Source organism: Trachypithecus francoisi, unplaced genomic scaffold, assembly GCF_009764315.1.
Source record: "Trachypithecus francoisi isolate TF-2019V2 unplaced genomic scaffold, Tfra_2.0 Lachesis_group17, whole genome shotgun sequence".
NCBI classification, from domain to species: Eukaryota; Metazoa; Chordata; class Mammalia; order Primates; family Cercopithecidae; genus Trachypithecus; species Trachypithecus francoisi.
Window position 1 is genome coordinate 75,685,228 of NW_022681462.1, and position 18,225 is coordinate 75,703,452.

Consider the following 18,225-nt stretch of genomic DNA (forward strand, 5'->3'; position numbering starts at 1 on the left):
GAAACTGAAAGATGTCTCTGACATCAACATTGTGTGAGAAACTAGCATCTATTTGTCTAACAGGTACAATGGGACAGCATTTAAGTAAAACTTGACACCTATAGCTATACGATCACACAGGGAGATACTGAATAAGCAACTGTGAATAAATGTTTCTAAGTGTAAAATTTGGGTGGATACTTTTTCTTTGTATGTTTATATACCGCTTGTGTGTGAGGGTGTGTACATTTTTTTTCTTTTTTTTCTTTTTTGAGACAGAGTCTCGCTCTGTCACCCAGGCTGGAGTGCAGTGGCGCGATCTCGGCTCACTGCAAGCTCCGCCTCCTGAGTTCACGCCATTCTCCGGCCTCAGCCTCCCGAGTAGCTGGGACTACAGGCGCCCGCCAACACGTCCGGCTAATTTTTTGTATTTTTAGTAAAGACGGGGTTTCACTGTGTTAGCCAGGATGGTCTCTATCTCCTGACCTCGTGATCCACCTGCCTCAGCCTCCCAAACTGCTGGGATTACAGGCGTGAGCCACCGCACCCAGCTGAGGGTGTATATGTTTTTAAAAAGCATGTATCACTGAAAAACAAAAACACACATGGAGTTATTTAAAAAACATTGCTAGAGGCAAACTCAAGAGAAATAAACATAATATAGTACCTTAAACGGTTGGTATAGGTATCAACACAGGTCTTCATTTTGGCTAACAATGTACCAACAGAAGTTTGACATTCTGACTGTTCTTCTTCCTCTTCACCATTCTCTGTAGAAAGGGGCAACAACAGGGGCACCATGGCAGTACAAGAAGCAATGGCCCGGAGCAATTCCAACAGCGCCCGATAAAGTGGCACATGTCTTGCCATGTCCAGCACTATAAGGAGAAGAGGAAAATGCACAAAATGAGAAAATGTACAATATAAAAGTAGGTCCACAGCAGTGTAGCTTTTACCTAAATCTTACCTAGGTCCACAGCTGACCCAGCCGGGTATGGTGGCTCACGCCTGTAATCTCAGTACTTTGCAAGGCTGAGGCAGGCAGATCACCCGAGGTCAGGAGTTCGAGACCAGCCTGACCAACATGGAGAAACCCTGTCCCTACTAAGAATACAAAAATTAGCCGGGCGTGACAGCACATGCCTGTAATCTCAGCTACTCGGGAGGCTGAGGCAGGAGAATCGCTTGAACCTGGGAGGTGAAGACTGCAGTGAGCCAAGATCACGTCACTTCACTCCAGCCTGGGCCACAAGAGTGAAACTCCATCTCAAAAAAATTACAGCTGACCCTTGAACAACACAGGTTTGAACTGAACTAGTCCACTTATATACAGATTTTCTGCCAGCCTGAGACAGCAAGACCAACCCCATCACTTCTTCCTCATTAGGCTGCTCAACATGAAGACTCTGAGTATGAAGATTTTTATGATAATCCACTTCCATTTAATGAACAGTAAATATATTTTCTATGATTTTTTTAATATTTTCTTTTCCTTAGCTTACAGTATATAATACATACAACATCCAAAATGTGTTAATTGACTGTTTATGTTATCAGTAAGGCTTCCAGTCAACAGCAGGCTATTAGGAGCTAAGTTCTGGAGGAGTCAGGAATTATATTTGGGGCCGGACACTGCGTTTCACGCCCATAATCCCAGACCTTTGGGAGGCCGAGGTGGGATGACTACTTGAGCCTGGGAGTTTGAGATGGGCCTGGGCAACATGGTAAAACCCCCATCTCTACAAAACGGTAACAAAAAATTAGCCAAGCATGGTGGCGCACACCTGTAGTCCCTGTGACTGGGGAGGACAAGACCATGCCACTGCACTCCAGCCTGGGTGATAGAGCAAGACCTTGCCTCAAAAAAAAAAAAAAAAAAAGAGTTACACGTGGATTCTCAAATATGTGGGGGGTTGGTACCCTTAATACCTACATTATTCAAGGGTCAAGTTAATAGGTTAGCTGCTAAATGGAAGGATGCAGCAGATATTTATGAAGCACCAATATACAAACTATAATAACAGGCACTTTTGGAAAACAAAAAAGTAAAGTATCAAGTTTAGGGGAGAACAAGAAATGTAACTAAAAATCTAGTTATATTACATATAGAAACGATTAAATACCCCAGATAATATATTATGACTGGAAATATATTTATCAGTATGAGGTGGAAACTTTTTTTAAAACTAAATTGAAATGATGAAGTTATTTTATCTTTTGTAAAAATGAATGACAGAATTGCAATTTATCCGGTCTATTTCAATAAACCAACTTTCTTTTTAGTAAAAAAGAAAATGTTGCCTATGTTAGCTTTAAATTACTAGTTATAAATCAAATTAATTCTGTATTAAAATCACTTGCATCTAAGAGTGAATTCCTTACTCTAGTAACATACATTGCTTCTAAGGCTTTTATAAGTTGTTTTGTTGGTTTTTGTGTTGTATACCAACTGGAATTTACTTTTGTGAATAATGTGAGATAAGGATCTAACATCTCTCGTCCCATGACAGTTACTGAACAGCCATTCCATAAACATTTACTGGCAGAGTGTGGTGGCTCATACCTGTAATTTCACCACTTTGAGAGGCTGAGGCTGATGGATCACCTGAGGTCAGGAGTTCAAAACCAGCCTGGCCAACATGGTGAAACCCCGTCTCTACTAAATAAGAAAATTTGGGCATGGTGGCGCAGGTCTGTCATCCCAGCTACTCAGGAGACTGAGGCGGGAGAATCGCTTGAACTCAAGAGGCGGAGGCTGCAGTGAGCTGAGATTGCACCACTGCACTCCAGCCTGGGTGACAGAGCGAGACAGTCTCAAACAAACAAAAAACATTTAATGAAAACCTGTTGCTGGACAGGCTGGAATAAGCAGTAAAGAAAACAAACAATAATCTCTACCATCAAGTATCTAATGTTCTAGGCGAAGGACATATGAGTTACATTCTTTTCAGGAGCTAGTAAGTATTCTGAATGCTATATAGAAAACTAAAACAGGGGAGGAGAATTGTGGGAGTCCAACTAGAGGTAGGAATTGCCTCAGTGCCCACAGAGCTATACGGGGATTAAGTTGTAACAGGATGAGGCATCACCTAGCATCCTGTACTGTCTATGGTAACTGATGTGAAAGAAATCTCTACAACTGATGTAAAATAGAGACAATCAGTTCTTAATAACAGTGAGGCTATTTGGAGTGACGTTCAAAGTGGTGGAAGAGAAGGTCATTTTACACCTTCCAGTGATGATTCAGAGGACAGGGTAGTATGACTGCCATTCTTTCCTTGTTTCCACACATACTTGAGTATGAAAGCCCGTTTTCCAAACCATGAACAATGTCACAACATCCTACTTACTATAATTTTATAGTATTATAAGACAGTATGTTATTCAGGAAAATCCAAAAGTTACTAATTGATAAGCATAAAACACAATGCCAGTATTTGTGAGGATGTGGAAAAGCTAAGACTCATGTACAAGTAAAAGTGCAAATAAGTATAGCCAATTTGCATTATCTATTAAAATTTTAAAGGCCTATATTCTATGACTCAATAATAGCACTTATTACTGTCTACTCTATGAAGAAATGTTCAATACAATACTGTTTTCAATAGTGAAAGCTGGAAATGGTCTAACAATAATACCATAATCAAACAGTAACATTCACAGTAATACAATAATAGTGGGAGACTTCAACACCCAACTCACAGCACTAGAAAGATAATTGAGACAGAAAATTAACAAAGAAAATATTGGACTTAAATTGGACTTTGGACTAAATGGACTTAACTGAGGTAGGACAGTCTACTTAACAATGACAGTATATACATTCTTTTCTTTTCTTTTTTTTTTTTTTGAGACGGAGTCTCGCTCTGTTGCCCAGGCTGGAGTGCAGTGGCCGGATCTCAGCTCACTGCAAGCTCCGCCTCCCGGGTTTACGCCATTCTCTCGCCTCAGCCTCCCGAGTAGCTGGGACTACAGGCGCCCGCCATCTCGCCCGGCTAATTTTTTGTATTTTTTTAGTAGAGACGGGGTTTCACCGTGTTAGCCAGGATGGTCTCGATCTCCTGACCTCGTGATCCGCCCGTCTCGGCCTCCCAAAGTGCTGGGATTACAGGCTTGAGCCACCGCGCCCGGCTATACATTCTTTTCAACAACACATGAAACATTCTCCTAGACAGACCACATGTTCGTCCATAAAAGGAGTCTTAACAAATTTTTTAAAAACTGAAATAATATTAAGTATCTTCTCAGACCACAGTGGAATAAACCTGGAAAATAATACCAACAGGAACATCGGAAACAGTACAAATACATGGAAATTAAACAGCATGATCCTAAATGATCACTGGGTCAATAAAGAAAGACAAACTTTAAAAATTTTTTGAAATGAATGAAAATGAAATGCAACATCAGAAAAACTGTGGGATACAGCAAATGCAGTGCAGAGAGAGAGAAGTTTATAGCCTGCATCGGAAAAGTAGAAAGGTAACAAATGAACAACTTTACATGTACCTCAAGGAACCAGAAAAGAACAAACCACACCCAAAATTAGAATAACACAGAACTAAATGAAATACAGCCGCCCCCCAACAAAAACATACAAAGCATCAGCAAACTGAAAAGTTGGTTTTTGAAAAGATAAACAAAACTGATAAACTATTAGCTAGACTAACCAAGAAGAGAGAAGATCCAAATAAACAGAATCAGAAATGAAAAAGGAATACAACTGATACTACAGAAATACAAAAGATCAGGGACTATTATGATCAACGATACACTCACAACCTAGAGGAAATGAGTAAATTCCTGGAAACATACAGCCTCCTGAGATTGAACAAGAAACAAACTGAACAAGTAGTGAGATTCAATCACAATAAAACAGCTCCCTCACCCCCCGCCCCAAAAAAAAGCCCAGGACCACATGAATTCACAGCCAAATTCTACCAAATATAAAAAGAACATGCTAATACAAATCCTCCTGAAACTATTTTAAAAAATTGAGGAGGAAGTTATTCTTCCTAACTCATTTTACGAGGACAGTATTATGCTGATACCAAAACCAGGCAAAGATATAATAAAAGAAGAAAACTATAGACCAACATCCCTAATAAAGTCAGACACAAAAATCCAAAACAACAAACAAGTAAATCAAATCCAACAACACATCAAAAAGATAATACAATAACTGGGCATTGTGGTTCATGCCTATAATCCCAACATTTTGGGAGGCTGAGGCAGGAGGATCACTTGAGACCAAGAGATCAAGACAAGCGAGGTCAACAGAGCAAGAACCTGTCCCTACAAAAAAATTTTTTTTAATATTAGCCAGATGTGATGGCAAAAAGCCTGTATTCCCAGCTACTTGGGAGGCTAAGGTGGGAGGACTGCTTGAGACCAGGAGTTTGAGACTACAGTGGGCTATGATGACAACACTGCACTCCAGCCTGGGCAACAGAGCAAGATCCCATCCCTTAAAAATTAACAGGCCAAGCGTGATGGCTCACGTCTCTAACTCCAGCATTTTGGGAGGCCAAGGGTGGTGGCTCATGCCTGTAACTCCAGCATTTTGGGAGGCCGAAGTGGGTGGAAAACCTGAGGTCAGGAGTCTGAGACCAGCCTGGCCAACACAGTGAAACCCATCTCCACTAAAAATACAAAAATTATCTGCGTGTTGTGGCACAAGTCTGTAGTCCCAGCTACTTGGGGAGGCTGAGGCAGGAGAATCACCCGAACCCAGGAAGTGGAGGTTGCAGTGAGCCAGGATCACACCACTGCACTCCAGCCTGGGTGATAGAGCGAGACTCCATCTCAAAACAAACAAATAAATGGCCAGGCACTGTAGCTCACACCTGTAATCCCAGCACTTTGGGAGGCCAAGGTGAGTGAATTGCTTGAGGCAAGGAGTTCGAGACCAGCCTGACCAACATGGTGAAGCCCTGTGTCTACCCAAAATAAAAAAATTAGCCAGTCTCGGCCGGGCGCGGTGGCTCAAGCCTGTAATCCCAGCACTTTGGGAGGCCGAGACGGGCGGATCACGAGGTCAGGAGATCGAGACCATCCTGGCTAACATGGTGAAACCCGTCTCTACTAAAAAATACAAAAAAAACTAGCCGGGCGACGTGGCGGGCGCCTGTAGTCCCAGCTGCTTGGGAGGCTGAGGCAGGAGAATGGCGTAAACCCGGGAGGCGGAGCTTGCAGTGAGCTGAGACCCGGCCACTGCACTCCAGCCTGGGCGGCAGAGCAAGACTCCGTCTCAAAAAAAAAAAAAAAAAAAAAAAAAAAAAATTAGCCAGTCTCATAAGCTGATCTCAAAATAAATTAAAGGCCACATACGAAAAACCCACAGCTAATACCACACTTAATGGGAAAAAGCTGAAAGCATTCCCTTTAAGAACTGGAACAAGACAAGGGTTCTCACTTTCACCACTCTTATTCAACATTGTCCTGGACATCCCTACCAAAGCAATCAGGCAAGGGTGAAAAAAAAAAAAAAAAGGCATTCAAACTCAAAAAGCAGGAAGTCAACATTTCTCCTGTTTGCTGATATGATCTAGAAAACCCTAAAGACTCCATCAGAAACTCTTGGATTTGATACATGAATTCAGTGACAATTCAGGATATAAGATTAATATATGAAAACCAGTAATGTTTCTAAACACCAATAATCATCTAGCCAAGGATTAAATCAAGAAAGCAATCTCATCTACAATAGTTACAGGAAAAAAATAAATAAATGACCAGGTGTAGTGGCTCACGCCTGAAATCACAGCACTTTGGGAGGTCCAGGCTCGAAGATTGCTAGGGTTCAAGGGTTTAAGACCAGCCTGAACAACATAGTGAGACCTTATCTCTATAAAAACCAAAAAGGAAATTAGTCAGGTGTAGTGGTTCATTCCTGTAGTCCCAGCTACTTGGGAAGCTGAGGCAGGAGAATCGCTTGAGCCTACCAGGTCGAGGTTGCAGTGAGCTCTGATAGTACCACTGTACTCTAGCCTGGGGGACAGAGCAAGACTCTGTCAAACAAAATTAAAAATAAGATAAAATAATAAAACATAAAACAAAATACCTAGAAATATATTTAGCCAAGGAAGTAAAAGGTATCTATGAGAATAACTACAGGCCAAGTGTGGTGGCTCCCGCCTGTAATCTCAGCAGTTTGGGAGGCTGAGGTGAGGAGATCACTAGAGGTCAGGAGTTCGAGACCAGCCTGGCCAACACAGTGAAACCTCATCTCTACTAAAATACAAAAATTACCTGGGCCTGGTGGCAGGTGTCTGTAATCCCAACTACTCGGGAGGCTGAGACAAAAATCACCAGAACCTGGGCGGCAGAGGTTGCAGTGAGCCCAGCTCGCACCACTGCACTTGCACTCCAGCCTGGGCAATGGAGGGAGACTCCACCTCAAAAAAAAAAAAAAAAAAAAAAAGACCCCGGAGACTCCAAAAGGTGGGGTTTGAAAAATATCTACTGGGTACAATGTTTACTGTTCCAGTGATGGGTACACTAAAACCCCAGACTTCACACTACGTGTAAGAAATGTGTACTTTTTTTTTTTTTTTGAGACTGAGTTTTGCTCCTGTCGCCCAGACTGGAGTGCTATGGTGTAATCTTGGCTCACTGCAACCTCCGCTTCCAAGGTTCAAGCAGTTCCCCAGCTTCAGCTTCCCAAGTAGCTGGGATTACAGGTGGATGCCACCATGCCTGACTAATTTTTGTATTTTTGGTCAATATGATGTTTCACCATGTTGGCTTGGCTGGTCTCATACCACTGATCTCAAGTGATCTGCCCGCCTTGAACTGTCAAAGTGCTGAGATTACAGGCATCAGTCACTGCGTCCGGCCAAAAAAGGTAAACTTCTAAAAAATAACTTTACATTAATATTTATATTCTTTTTTTTTTTTCCACCAAGGTCTCACTCTGTTGCCCAGGCTGGAGTGCAGTGGTGTAACCACTGCACTTTGTAGCCTCGACCTCCTGGGCTCCGGGATCCTCCTGCCTCACATGCCAGAGTAGCTGGGATTACAGGCACATGCGACCATGTCCAGTTAATTTTTTCTATTTTTTCGTGGAGTTGGGGTTTCACCATGTTGCCCAGGCTGGTCTCGAACTCCTAAGCTCAGGCAATCTACCTACCTTGGCCTACTAACGTGTTAGGATTACAGTGATTAATATTTCAAACAGATTATCCTGAAAAAAAGATAAAACTTTCATTACAAGGCTATAGTTTCTTTTGACCATTTCTCTCCTTCCCCACTTTTTTTTTTTTCTTTGAGATGGAGTCTCACTCTGTCGTCCACGCTGGAGTGCAGTGGCGCAATCTCGACTCACTACAAGCTCCACCTCCCAGGTTCACGCCATTCTCCTGCCTCAGCCTCCCAAGTAGCTGGGACTACAGGTGCCCACCACCACGCCCGGCTAATTTTTTATTAATATTTTTATTTTTAGTAGAGACGGGTTTTCACAGTGTTAGACAGGATGGTCTCGATTTCCTGACCTCATAATCCGCCTACCTCAGCCTCCCAAAGTGCTGGGATTACAGGCGTGAGCCACCGCGCCCGACCTCCTTCCCCACTCTTTTACCAGGTACGTCATTTTGGTATACATCCATCTAATCCATTTTCTATATGATGATGTTTCTATGTGTGTACTATTATGTGGATTAGGTATTATCATCACCATCGTGTGTATGGGAAACTAATATTTACTAAGTTGCACAAGCAGCTAAATAGGAAGTAAGAAGACCAACAGTGAAAACCCGGTACATTTAGCTTTAGTGTTTTTCCCATTATCCCATGATACTTCCTGAACTATCCAGCATGGCAGCTACTGGCCATATGTTATTTAAACTAAAATGTAAGAAAACTAAGAATTCAGGTCTTCAGTTGCACTAACCACATTTCAAGTGTCCAACAGCCACACAAGTCCTTAATGAATGGCATAGATACAGAGTGTTTTCATCACAACAAAAAGTTCTTTTGGATAGTATCATCTTCAAGAGACAAATTCCTGACATTCTGTTTTATAAATACAAGCCAGGAAAGCATATGGGGATTCCCTCCAAAAAAAATTTTTTTTCTTAAAAAAAGCATAAGAAGTTGGAAGGCCAAGCGCAGTTGCTAACACCTGTAATCCCAGCAGTTTGGGAGGCCGAGGCAGGTGGATAACCTGAGGTCAGGAGTTCAAGACCAGCCTAGCCAACATGGCAAAACCCTGTCTCTTCTAAAAATACAAAAATAGTCAGGTGTGGTGGCGTGCGCCTGTAATCCCAGCTAATTAGGAGGCTGAGGCAGGAGAATCACTTGAACTCTGGAGGTGGAAGCTGCAGTGAGCCAAAATCATGCCACTGCACTCCAGCCTGGGTAACAGAGACTCTGTCTCAAAACAAACAAACAAAAAGAAGTGGGAAAAGAGTAATTTCTTCATTCTCAGAAAACTGACTCTCTATTTGGAAAATAAGACAAATCCACAGAAATACTATTAGAATACTAAAGTCTGTGGATGCAAAACTCACATAAATGAATACTGTTAATTTTATATAACAGTCAACTGCAAAATAGAGAAACTGCACAACAAACTTATGATGAAAATATCTATGCTGCAGGGCAGAGATGATAGTCTCAATAAACAGGTATCATATTTAAAATGGGCATATTCAACAGAATAAAAATGTCAATTAAAAAAATATGTGAGCTGGATGCAGTGGCTCATGCCTATAATTCCAGGATTTGGAAGGCTGGGGCAGAAGGATCGCTACAGCCCAGGAGTTCAAGACCAGCCTAGGCAATATGGAAAGGTCCAATCTCTACACAAAATTTTAAAAATTAGCCGGGTGTGGTAGTGCCCGCTAGTAGTCTCAGCTACTCATGAGGCTGAAGTGGCAGGATCACTTGAGCCCAGGATGTCAAGGCTGCAGTGAGCCATGATCACACCACTGTACTCCAGCCTGGGAAAGATCCTGTCTGTATAAAATTAAAAAAATTGGCCGGGCACGGTGGCTCAAGCCTGTAATCCCAGCACTTTGGGAGGCCGAGACGGGTGGATCACAAGGTCAGGAGATCGAGACCATCCTGGCTAACACGGTGAAACCCCGTCTCTACTAAAAAATACAAAAAACTAGCCGGGCGTGGTGGCGGGCGCCTGTAGTCCCAGCTACTCGGGAGGTTGAGGCAGGAGAATGGCGTGAACCCGGGAGGCGGAGCTTACAGTGAGCTGAAGTGAGCTGAGATCCGGCCACTGCACTCCAGCCCGGGCGGCAGAGCGAGACTCCATCTCAAAAAAAAAAAAAAAAAAAAAAAAAATTATCCGGGCATGGTAAGCTGCAGTTAGCCATGATTACACCATTACATCCTAGACTGCGCAACAGAGTGAGACCTTATCTCAAAAAAGAACCTATTTCTGCTTATTAAATGCAATTTTTAAAATTACTAAATGCCCATTATGTAGTCATAAAAAATGAGAATATGCTTCATGTTGTACTGCAGGAAATTCGAAAGTACTATAATGTAATTTTGGGGTGGGGATGGGGCAGCAAGGTGTAAAAACGGGTTATATGGTAAACATAACCCATAAATGTTAATAAAAATAAATGATTATTTGCATAAACATAACATACAACAAAACACAAACAACAACAAAAACATAAAAAGAGGGAGACTACATGACATGGTTTGGTTGTGTCTCCACCCAAATCTCATCATGCATTGTAGTTCTCATAATCCCCGTGTGTTGTGGGAGGGACCCGGTGGGAAGTAACTGAATCATGGGGATGGTTATCTCCATTTTATTCTCATGATAGTGAGTTCTCACAAGATGTGATGGTTTTATAAGGGGCTCCCACTGCTTTGCTCTGCACTTTTCCTTGCTGCTGCCATGTGAAGAAGGACATGTTTGCTTCCCCTTCTGTCATGATTGTAAGTCTCCTGAGGCCTCCTCAGCCCTGGAGAACTACAAGTCAATTAAACCTCTTTCCTTTATAATTCACCCAGTCTCAGGCAGTTCTTTATAGCAGTGTGACAATGAACTAATACATATTTATATTTACTTGTTATATATAGATTTCCTATAAATAAATATAAGAAATTAGTAGCACTGGTTAGTACTATCTGTAACTATTAGTACTATTCTTAGTTAGATAGTTTATCCCTAGTGAGCTGTTATCAGCAGGCTATAGGAGGCAGAAAAACAGCTACCATCTTAAAGCTTTTGAATTTTGAAATGTGGAGAACAGAATACGTAAGAAAAACTTGATGTAATTTAATTAATAAAATGTGTTTTACAGGGGAGAAGTACATGATATTGTATATTTAGGTATGTGTTGAGTTTTATAAAAACTAGATACTCCACAGTGTCTAACTTCCTCTTTCTACCCAATATGAAGATAGATGGTTTCTAAACTTGATGGATGCAAAATATTCCACTGTCTAAAACATTTAATTAGTAAGAAAGTTTGAATATTTTATTTGGTTTATGAGAACTCAGTTTTTCTTGCTAGCATGAAAGAGGGAGGATCACTGCAGATCTGCTCCCTAGTGAAACTGGTACATACTCTTTAAAAGAACACAACTATCTAAAATCTCTAGAAATGGTCCTAAAAGCACGCAGCAAATGAAGAAACATTTAGTAGGAAACTCAGTAAGAGAAGCAAGAGTCTGTGGTTTGTGAATCAAGATGCTGCTCCTTTCTTCCCCAGCCTCAGCTCAATAAGAAAGAAAAACCACTCCAGCTGGCTATAGCCAAGAACACAGGCCTCCCTCTCCCAAGAGTCCAAGTTGGAAAGCTATGCCTTAGTACACAGCTGAAAGCCTGTCTTCCTAGCGGGGTGAGGGGCAGGATGTCAGCATTTCTAATCCACCACAGCAACCTGCTGCTGCTAAGTTAGAGGCACACATGGCTGAGAAGTTGACATTCAATCCCCTCTTCTAGCCAGCCCCCACTCTTGGAGCAGAGAATTTGTAATATTTCTCTGGAAAGGATACGTGAATAGTCAATGAACACATGAAAATATGCTTAGCATAATTAGTCATCAGACAAATGCAAATTAAAACCACAATGAGAGACCAACTCATACCCAGTAAGTGGCTCATGCCTGTAATCCCAGCTATTTGGGAGGCCAAGGTGGCAGATGATTTGAGGTCAGAAGTTTCAAACCAGCCTGGTTAACATGGTGAAATCCTGCCTCTACTAAAAATACAAAAATTAACCAGATGTGGTGACACGCCTGCAGTCCCAGCTACTCAAGAGGCTGAGGCAGGAGAATCGCTTGAGCCTGGGAAGTGGAGGTTGCAGTGAGCTGAGATCGCGCCACTGTACTCCAGCCTGGGCAACAGAGCTAGACTCCATCTCAAAAAAAGAAAAAAGAAAAAAAAAGTATATCACTTGCAGGTCAATTTTTTTGAGATATAGTCTCACTCTGTCACCCAGGCTGGAGTGCAATGGCACGGTCTTGGCTCACTGCAACCTCTGCCTCCCGAGTTCAAGTGATTCTCCAGCCTCAGCCTCCCAAGTAGCTGGCACTACAGGCACCTGCCACCAAGCTCAGCTAATTTTTGGACATTGAGTACAGATGGGATTTCACTATGTTGGCCAGGCTGGTTTTAAACTCTTGATCTCATGATCCACCCGCCTCAGCCTCCCAAAGTGCTGGGATTACAGGCGTGAGCCACCGCGCCCAGCCTACTTGCAGGTCAATTTATAAAGCACGAGATGTTATATTAAAAAAAAAAAAAAAAAAAATCAAGTTGGGCACAATGGCTTATATATGTAATCCCAGTGACTCATGAGGCTGAGACAAGAGGACTGCTTGAGGCCAGGAGTTTTGAAACTAGCCTGGGCAACATAATAAGAACCTATTTCTACAAAAAATTTAAAAACTTAGCTGGGCATGGTGACAGGTGTCTGTAGTCCCAGCTATGGAGGATGTTTAAGCCTAAGAGTTGAAGGCCGCAGTGACCTATGAGCATACTACTGCACTCCAGCCCGGGTGACAGAGAAGACTATGACTGAAGAAAAAGAAAGAAAAAAATATAGTTACATTATATTCACATGTAAGAATAAAGGCATAGATAAAATAAGACAGCTCCTCTGAAATAAATGAAACATGCTATTCCCTCTTATTTAACTGGTATCTATTTTACTCTATTGAGTTAGCATTAGGAGAGGCCAACTGGGAATCTTACATTATGGAAACAGAAGAAGATATTCTCTTCTTACCAAGGAGTATGAAGGCAAAAGCTAGCAAAACAAGGTAATAATAAGCATTGGCCCATGAGACTGGGAATAGTTCAAAAAATGTGAGAGATAAAATTGTGTGTTTATTTCACAAAAATCTTTAAAATTTAAAAAATAACTTTAAATTTCATTACTATACTTTTAAAAATATCTCAAGATATCAAATTTATTTTAAACTAAAAATATCAAGTTTTTTGTATTTCTGTATTTTTCTTGACAACCATTAGTTACGTAAGTATGCTTATCTTTAAGTCAAATACTATGAGATATTAATGCATATGACAATCTATGCCTATGTCTGGAAACTGATGTGTTATTTATATCTGACTTTTTATTATTATTAGTTTTCAAAGATTTTGAAGACCCCCCAAGAGGAGAACTTGGAAAACTAATGGAGAGCTGATTTATGCTCTCCTTTTAAGACATGTGCTTTTCTTATCAATTAATGTGTACCAGTGGTCAGCCAGCAACAAGAATGGAGAAAGATAATAAACTCTTAATAAAAACCTGCCTGTTAAAGCACAAAACAACATAAAAACTATTTCAATCTTGAATTATTTAATTCTATTTTTGCCATGAAGAGTTTCATCAGAAAACCCTTAGGTATCTTTAACTTTAGCTCCTTTACACATACTTCATTGTTATTACACGATTCAATGTGCTGCCTGCCTGACAAAGAAAGAACAGAGGCACAACACGCTGTTATGCAATGCCATGTCTCCAAGTGGAGCTTGTAGCTCCTTTACTCAGCAAGGACCAAATGCATGTTTAATCAGTGTTACAGCTTACAACCAGGCAAGTAAAGTCACTATCCTTCCAATCCTCAAAAGACCTGTTGCTGAATTATGCATAGCTTGAAGACTATCTTGGAATTATCATTAATAGCTACAGATGCAGGTGTGTGACATTACTATACTTATGCCAATAAATTTTTTTTCATTTTTATAGTAGTAACTGGTAGTAGGGAGAGGAATAAAATCACTGTCTGCATTTGGAACTATAACATTTCAATGAGGAAAATTATCTTCAAACAGTTGAAAAGAAAAAGAACAGTGTAAAGGTTCATCAGACAGAAAATTCAAGAGAAATAACCGTAAACATTAGCATTTTGGAGGAAATATGTGATTCAGCATATACAAAAACCTAAAAATACTAAAAAATAGAACCTATTTACAGTGTGACTTATTACTTGCAGAGGCCAGCAATTTACATCAAATAGTTACAGTGAAATTCACCACAGATTGCTAACAGAGAAGATACATTCCTTCAGGATATACTGAAAACATTTGCCATCTTTGATATGAAGCTTGTCCAGGTTTTGTTCGGAAGCCCTCCATGAAGAGAAAAGGTTCATTCATCACTATTGTGGACTAAAGCAACATAACTGATAACACTTTATGCCTGATGCAATGTAGGGTAAGGAGCACTTCTCTTTTAATTATTTTAAAACTCTGACATTTAGTAACTCCATTATTTCAAGCTTAAATATGTGATATGCTTAATCTGTAGAAATAAATATTTTATTAAGAAGAGATAAACTTTGCTATTGCTTTACCAAATATTAGTAAAATGGAATTAGTTTCAATACTAGATTATAAAATTAATGACACAATGATCCCCTAATCTTCAAAGGAAAAAATTATTTTAAATCCCTATTCTGCTCAACTGCTCCCCAAAAGAGTTGCTTTAAAAAGGAGTTGAGGTTCTAAACTTACCAAATCGTATACACTAAGTGCAGTTTTTTTGTATATAAACTGCAGTTCACATTAAATACATCAGCCTAGTTAGATATGTAAAAAATTTTAAGAATCTTTGTAGCTACTAAATATAGAATACACAAATGGCAGAATCTAACTTCTCCATTTTCACTATATTTTCGGCTCTTCAGCCCAACTGTTAAAATAACAGATTTTAAATTCTATTAAAATACACTCATTTACTATCATTTTCTAACATGTTAACAGACTAAAGTAGGAATGCACACTGAAAAACTATGCAAGAAACGCAACACATGTAATAAATACATTTACCAGCTCTCTGCTAGTAAATACATTTCCTAGCAATTTTCTAGTATTTAGTAGCTAGTTAGTACTTCTTGTCTAGCAATTTTCGAGTATTTACTAATATTTCTAATAAATATATTTTCTAGCAATTTGCTTCACAATCATTCTCTTTTTCTCTAAATGAAGACATTTTCTGGGAAAACTGGCACTTCTGTCATCACTACAGCAGAAGATGTAAAGAAGCAAGAAGAGAAAAAAGAAAAAGAAGAATGTATCTTGACTATGTTAGGTATAGCTAGAACAGTATTTAACCTCTTAGTGATTGTTTTTGTCTACATCCATACTACACTCTGAAGGTCTCGTTCAAGGGACTGCATTCAGGGCAAAATCTGGCTCTAACAAGAAAGCACACCTCCAGAATATTAAAACATATATCCCAGGGTAACTCCCTGCTCTAAGAGCAATTAATATATGATGCTTCCAGCTTGAGGAATAAAATTACAACAAAGCAAACAGGCAAATTTTAACTTTTCACTGAGAAAAAAACAGGGAAGACAAAGCAATTAATATGGACACTGAAGATGGATTACTCCAAAACATACAAGATTTGGTAATGTATACAAGACACAACAGCAAAAATGCCACAATTTTTCTAAGAGTACATATAAAATATATATTAATTAAAATAAAACTGCATTTAGGTTTACGTTTTCTTTAAGCCTCTAGTAATCTACTTAAAACAGGAAAAGGAGCCGGCCGGGCGCGGTGGCTCAAGCCTGTAATCCCAGCACTTTGGGAGGCCGAGACGGGCGGATCACGAGGTCAGGAGATCGAGACCATCCTGGCTAACATGGTGAAACCCCGTCTCTACTAAAAAATACAAAAAACTAGCCGGGCGACATGGCGGGCGCCTGTAGTCCCAGCTGCTTGGGAGGCTGAGGCAGGAGAATGGCGTAAACCCAGGAGGCGGAGCTTGCAGTGAGCTGAGACCCGGCCACTGCACTCCAGCCTGGGCGGCAGAGCGAGACTCCGTCTCAAAAAAAAAAAAAAAAAAACAGGAAAAGGAAATTTAGTCACTATGGGACAGAAGACTATGAAAATGTTTAGAAAAATGAAGTTTTAGTAGCATTAATGAACACTGAATATTTTAAAACTGTCTTTGGAAATTATATTTTAGTTTCTCAAAAGAAATAAGCATTAGAATGACTTTTGGTAGTTAAGCAGTTGTAAACATAAGGCTACACAGAAAAATAAAGACTACATAGAAAAGAAACTTTCTTGTTTCAATAAAGTATTGACATTATTTCTCTTAATAAATGTGGGTAATACAAAATAAAATTACCACTGTTAACATTTTAATATATTCCCTAAGTAAACTGGAGTAACTCTTTCTTCTTTTCTTTTTGTTTTTTGAGATGGAATCTTGCTCTGTCACTCAGATTGGAGTGCAGTGGCTCGATCTCGGCTCACTGCAAACTCTGCCTCCTGGGTTCAAGCAATTCTCGTGTCTCAACCTCCCAAGTAGCTGGGACTACAGGTGCCCATCCACCACACCCAGCTAATTTTTGTATTTTTAGTTTTGCCATGTTGTCCAGGCTGGGCTCGAACTCCTAACCTCAGGTGATCCATCTGCCTCAGCCTCCCAAAGAGCTGGGATTACAGGCTTGAGCTACTGCATCTGGTCTGTAGGACTTTTTTTTAAGCATTTCATGATTTACCATAAAAACATCTAGTTTGCATAATAATTATATAGTGTAAATACAACTGGCATAAACAAATCTGGAAACAAACACAACTCATACTTAACTGGGATGTTTGACAGAAGACATGGAGAGTTACGGCTAATCTGGCAGGTAGTTATGTGGAAATCTGATTAAGAAAGTACATACTTTCTTAATAGCTGTACTATAATGTGAAAGGTGACAATATAAGGATTAGGTATGTGAGCAGCTCATAGGTGAAAGGACTACTCTGGGTAATCAAGAATGGCTAAAGTGTGTGAGAAGTGAACATACTTTATCCTTACAAATCTGTACAAATCAAAGCAATTCAAAACTCATCTAAATTTTAAGCAACCTGTCCTCCCCTTATAAAACTTACCAGTCATAATTATTTAACACATAGAGTGATATGTTCTATACGAAAGTTATTTCCACATTGGATGACCTTGACAAAAATGAAAACTCTAAATAAAAGGAATTAACATTTGTTGATAAGCACTTACATTATAGATACTTAGTGGCCATCAACATATCTTGTGAGTGACCACATATAGAAATAAATACATTAAACATGGGCAAGTGTTTTAAATTTTATTTGTATTGCTCAGCTAATTCTCACAAAAACTAGAGTCATAATAAAATACTATTAAAGTAAAGTTTGGGCTAAAAATAAAGTGTCAGATTTTTTTCTTTTTTTTTTTTTTTTGAGATAGGGTCTCACTCTGACACTCAGGCTGAAGTGTAGTGGTGTGATCATGGCTCACTGCAGCCTCGCCCTCCTGGGATCCCACCTCCCGAGTAGCTGGGACTATAGGCGAGTGCTGACTGATTGTTTTTTATAGAGACAGGGTCTAAGTTGCCCAGGCTGGTGATCCTCAAACTTCAGCCTCCCAAAGTGCTGGAATTGCAGATGTGAGCCACCACTCCTGGCCTGCTACTCTACTTAGTAGAATAATCTGATAGATTATTTTATTATTTATTTTTTTGAGATGGAGTCTCGCTCTGTCGCCCAGGCTAGAGTGCAGTGGCTCACTGCAACCTCGGCCTCCAGAGTTCAAGCAATTCTCCTGCCTCAGCCTCCTGAATAGCTGGGATTACAGGCACGTGACACCACACCCAGCTATTTTTGTATTTTTAGTAGAGACAGGGTTTCACCATGTTGGTCAGGCTGGTCTCGATCTCCCAACCTCACGATCCGCCCACACTGGCCTCCCAAAGTGCCGGGATTACAGGCATAAGCCACTTCACCCAGCCTATTTTACTTTTTAATAGAGATGAAGTCTCACTATGTTGCCGA

The 18,225-nt window shown here is 40.3% G+C and overlaps 1 protein-coding gene across 12 annotated transcripts in view; it reads right to left on the reverse strand.

Moving 5' to 3' along the window:
• BIRC6 (baculoviral IAP repeat containing 6) overlaps positions 1-18,225 on the reverse strand; it is a 262,265-nt gene that overhangs the window by 45,197 nt on the left and 198,843 nt on the right. For all 12 annotated transcript variants that reach the window (XR_004428401.1, XM_033176091.1, XM_033176090.1 and 9 more), the window contains one exon: positions 647-857. Coding sequence is in view for 11 of the 12 variants with exons in the window: in XM_033176091.1 (XP_033031982.1) it covers positions 647-857 (211 nt within the window). In the remaining variant the exon portion in view is untranslated. The remainder of the gene's footprint in view (positions 1-646; positions 858-18,225) is intronic.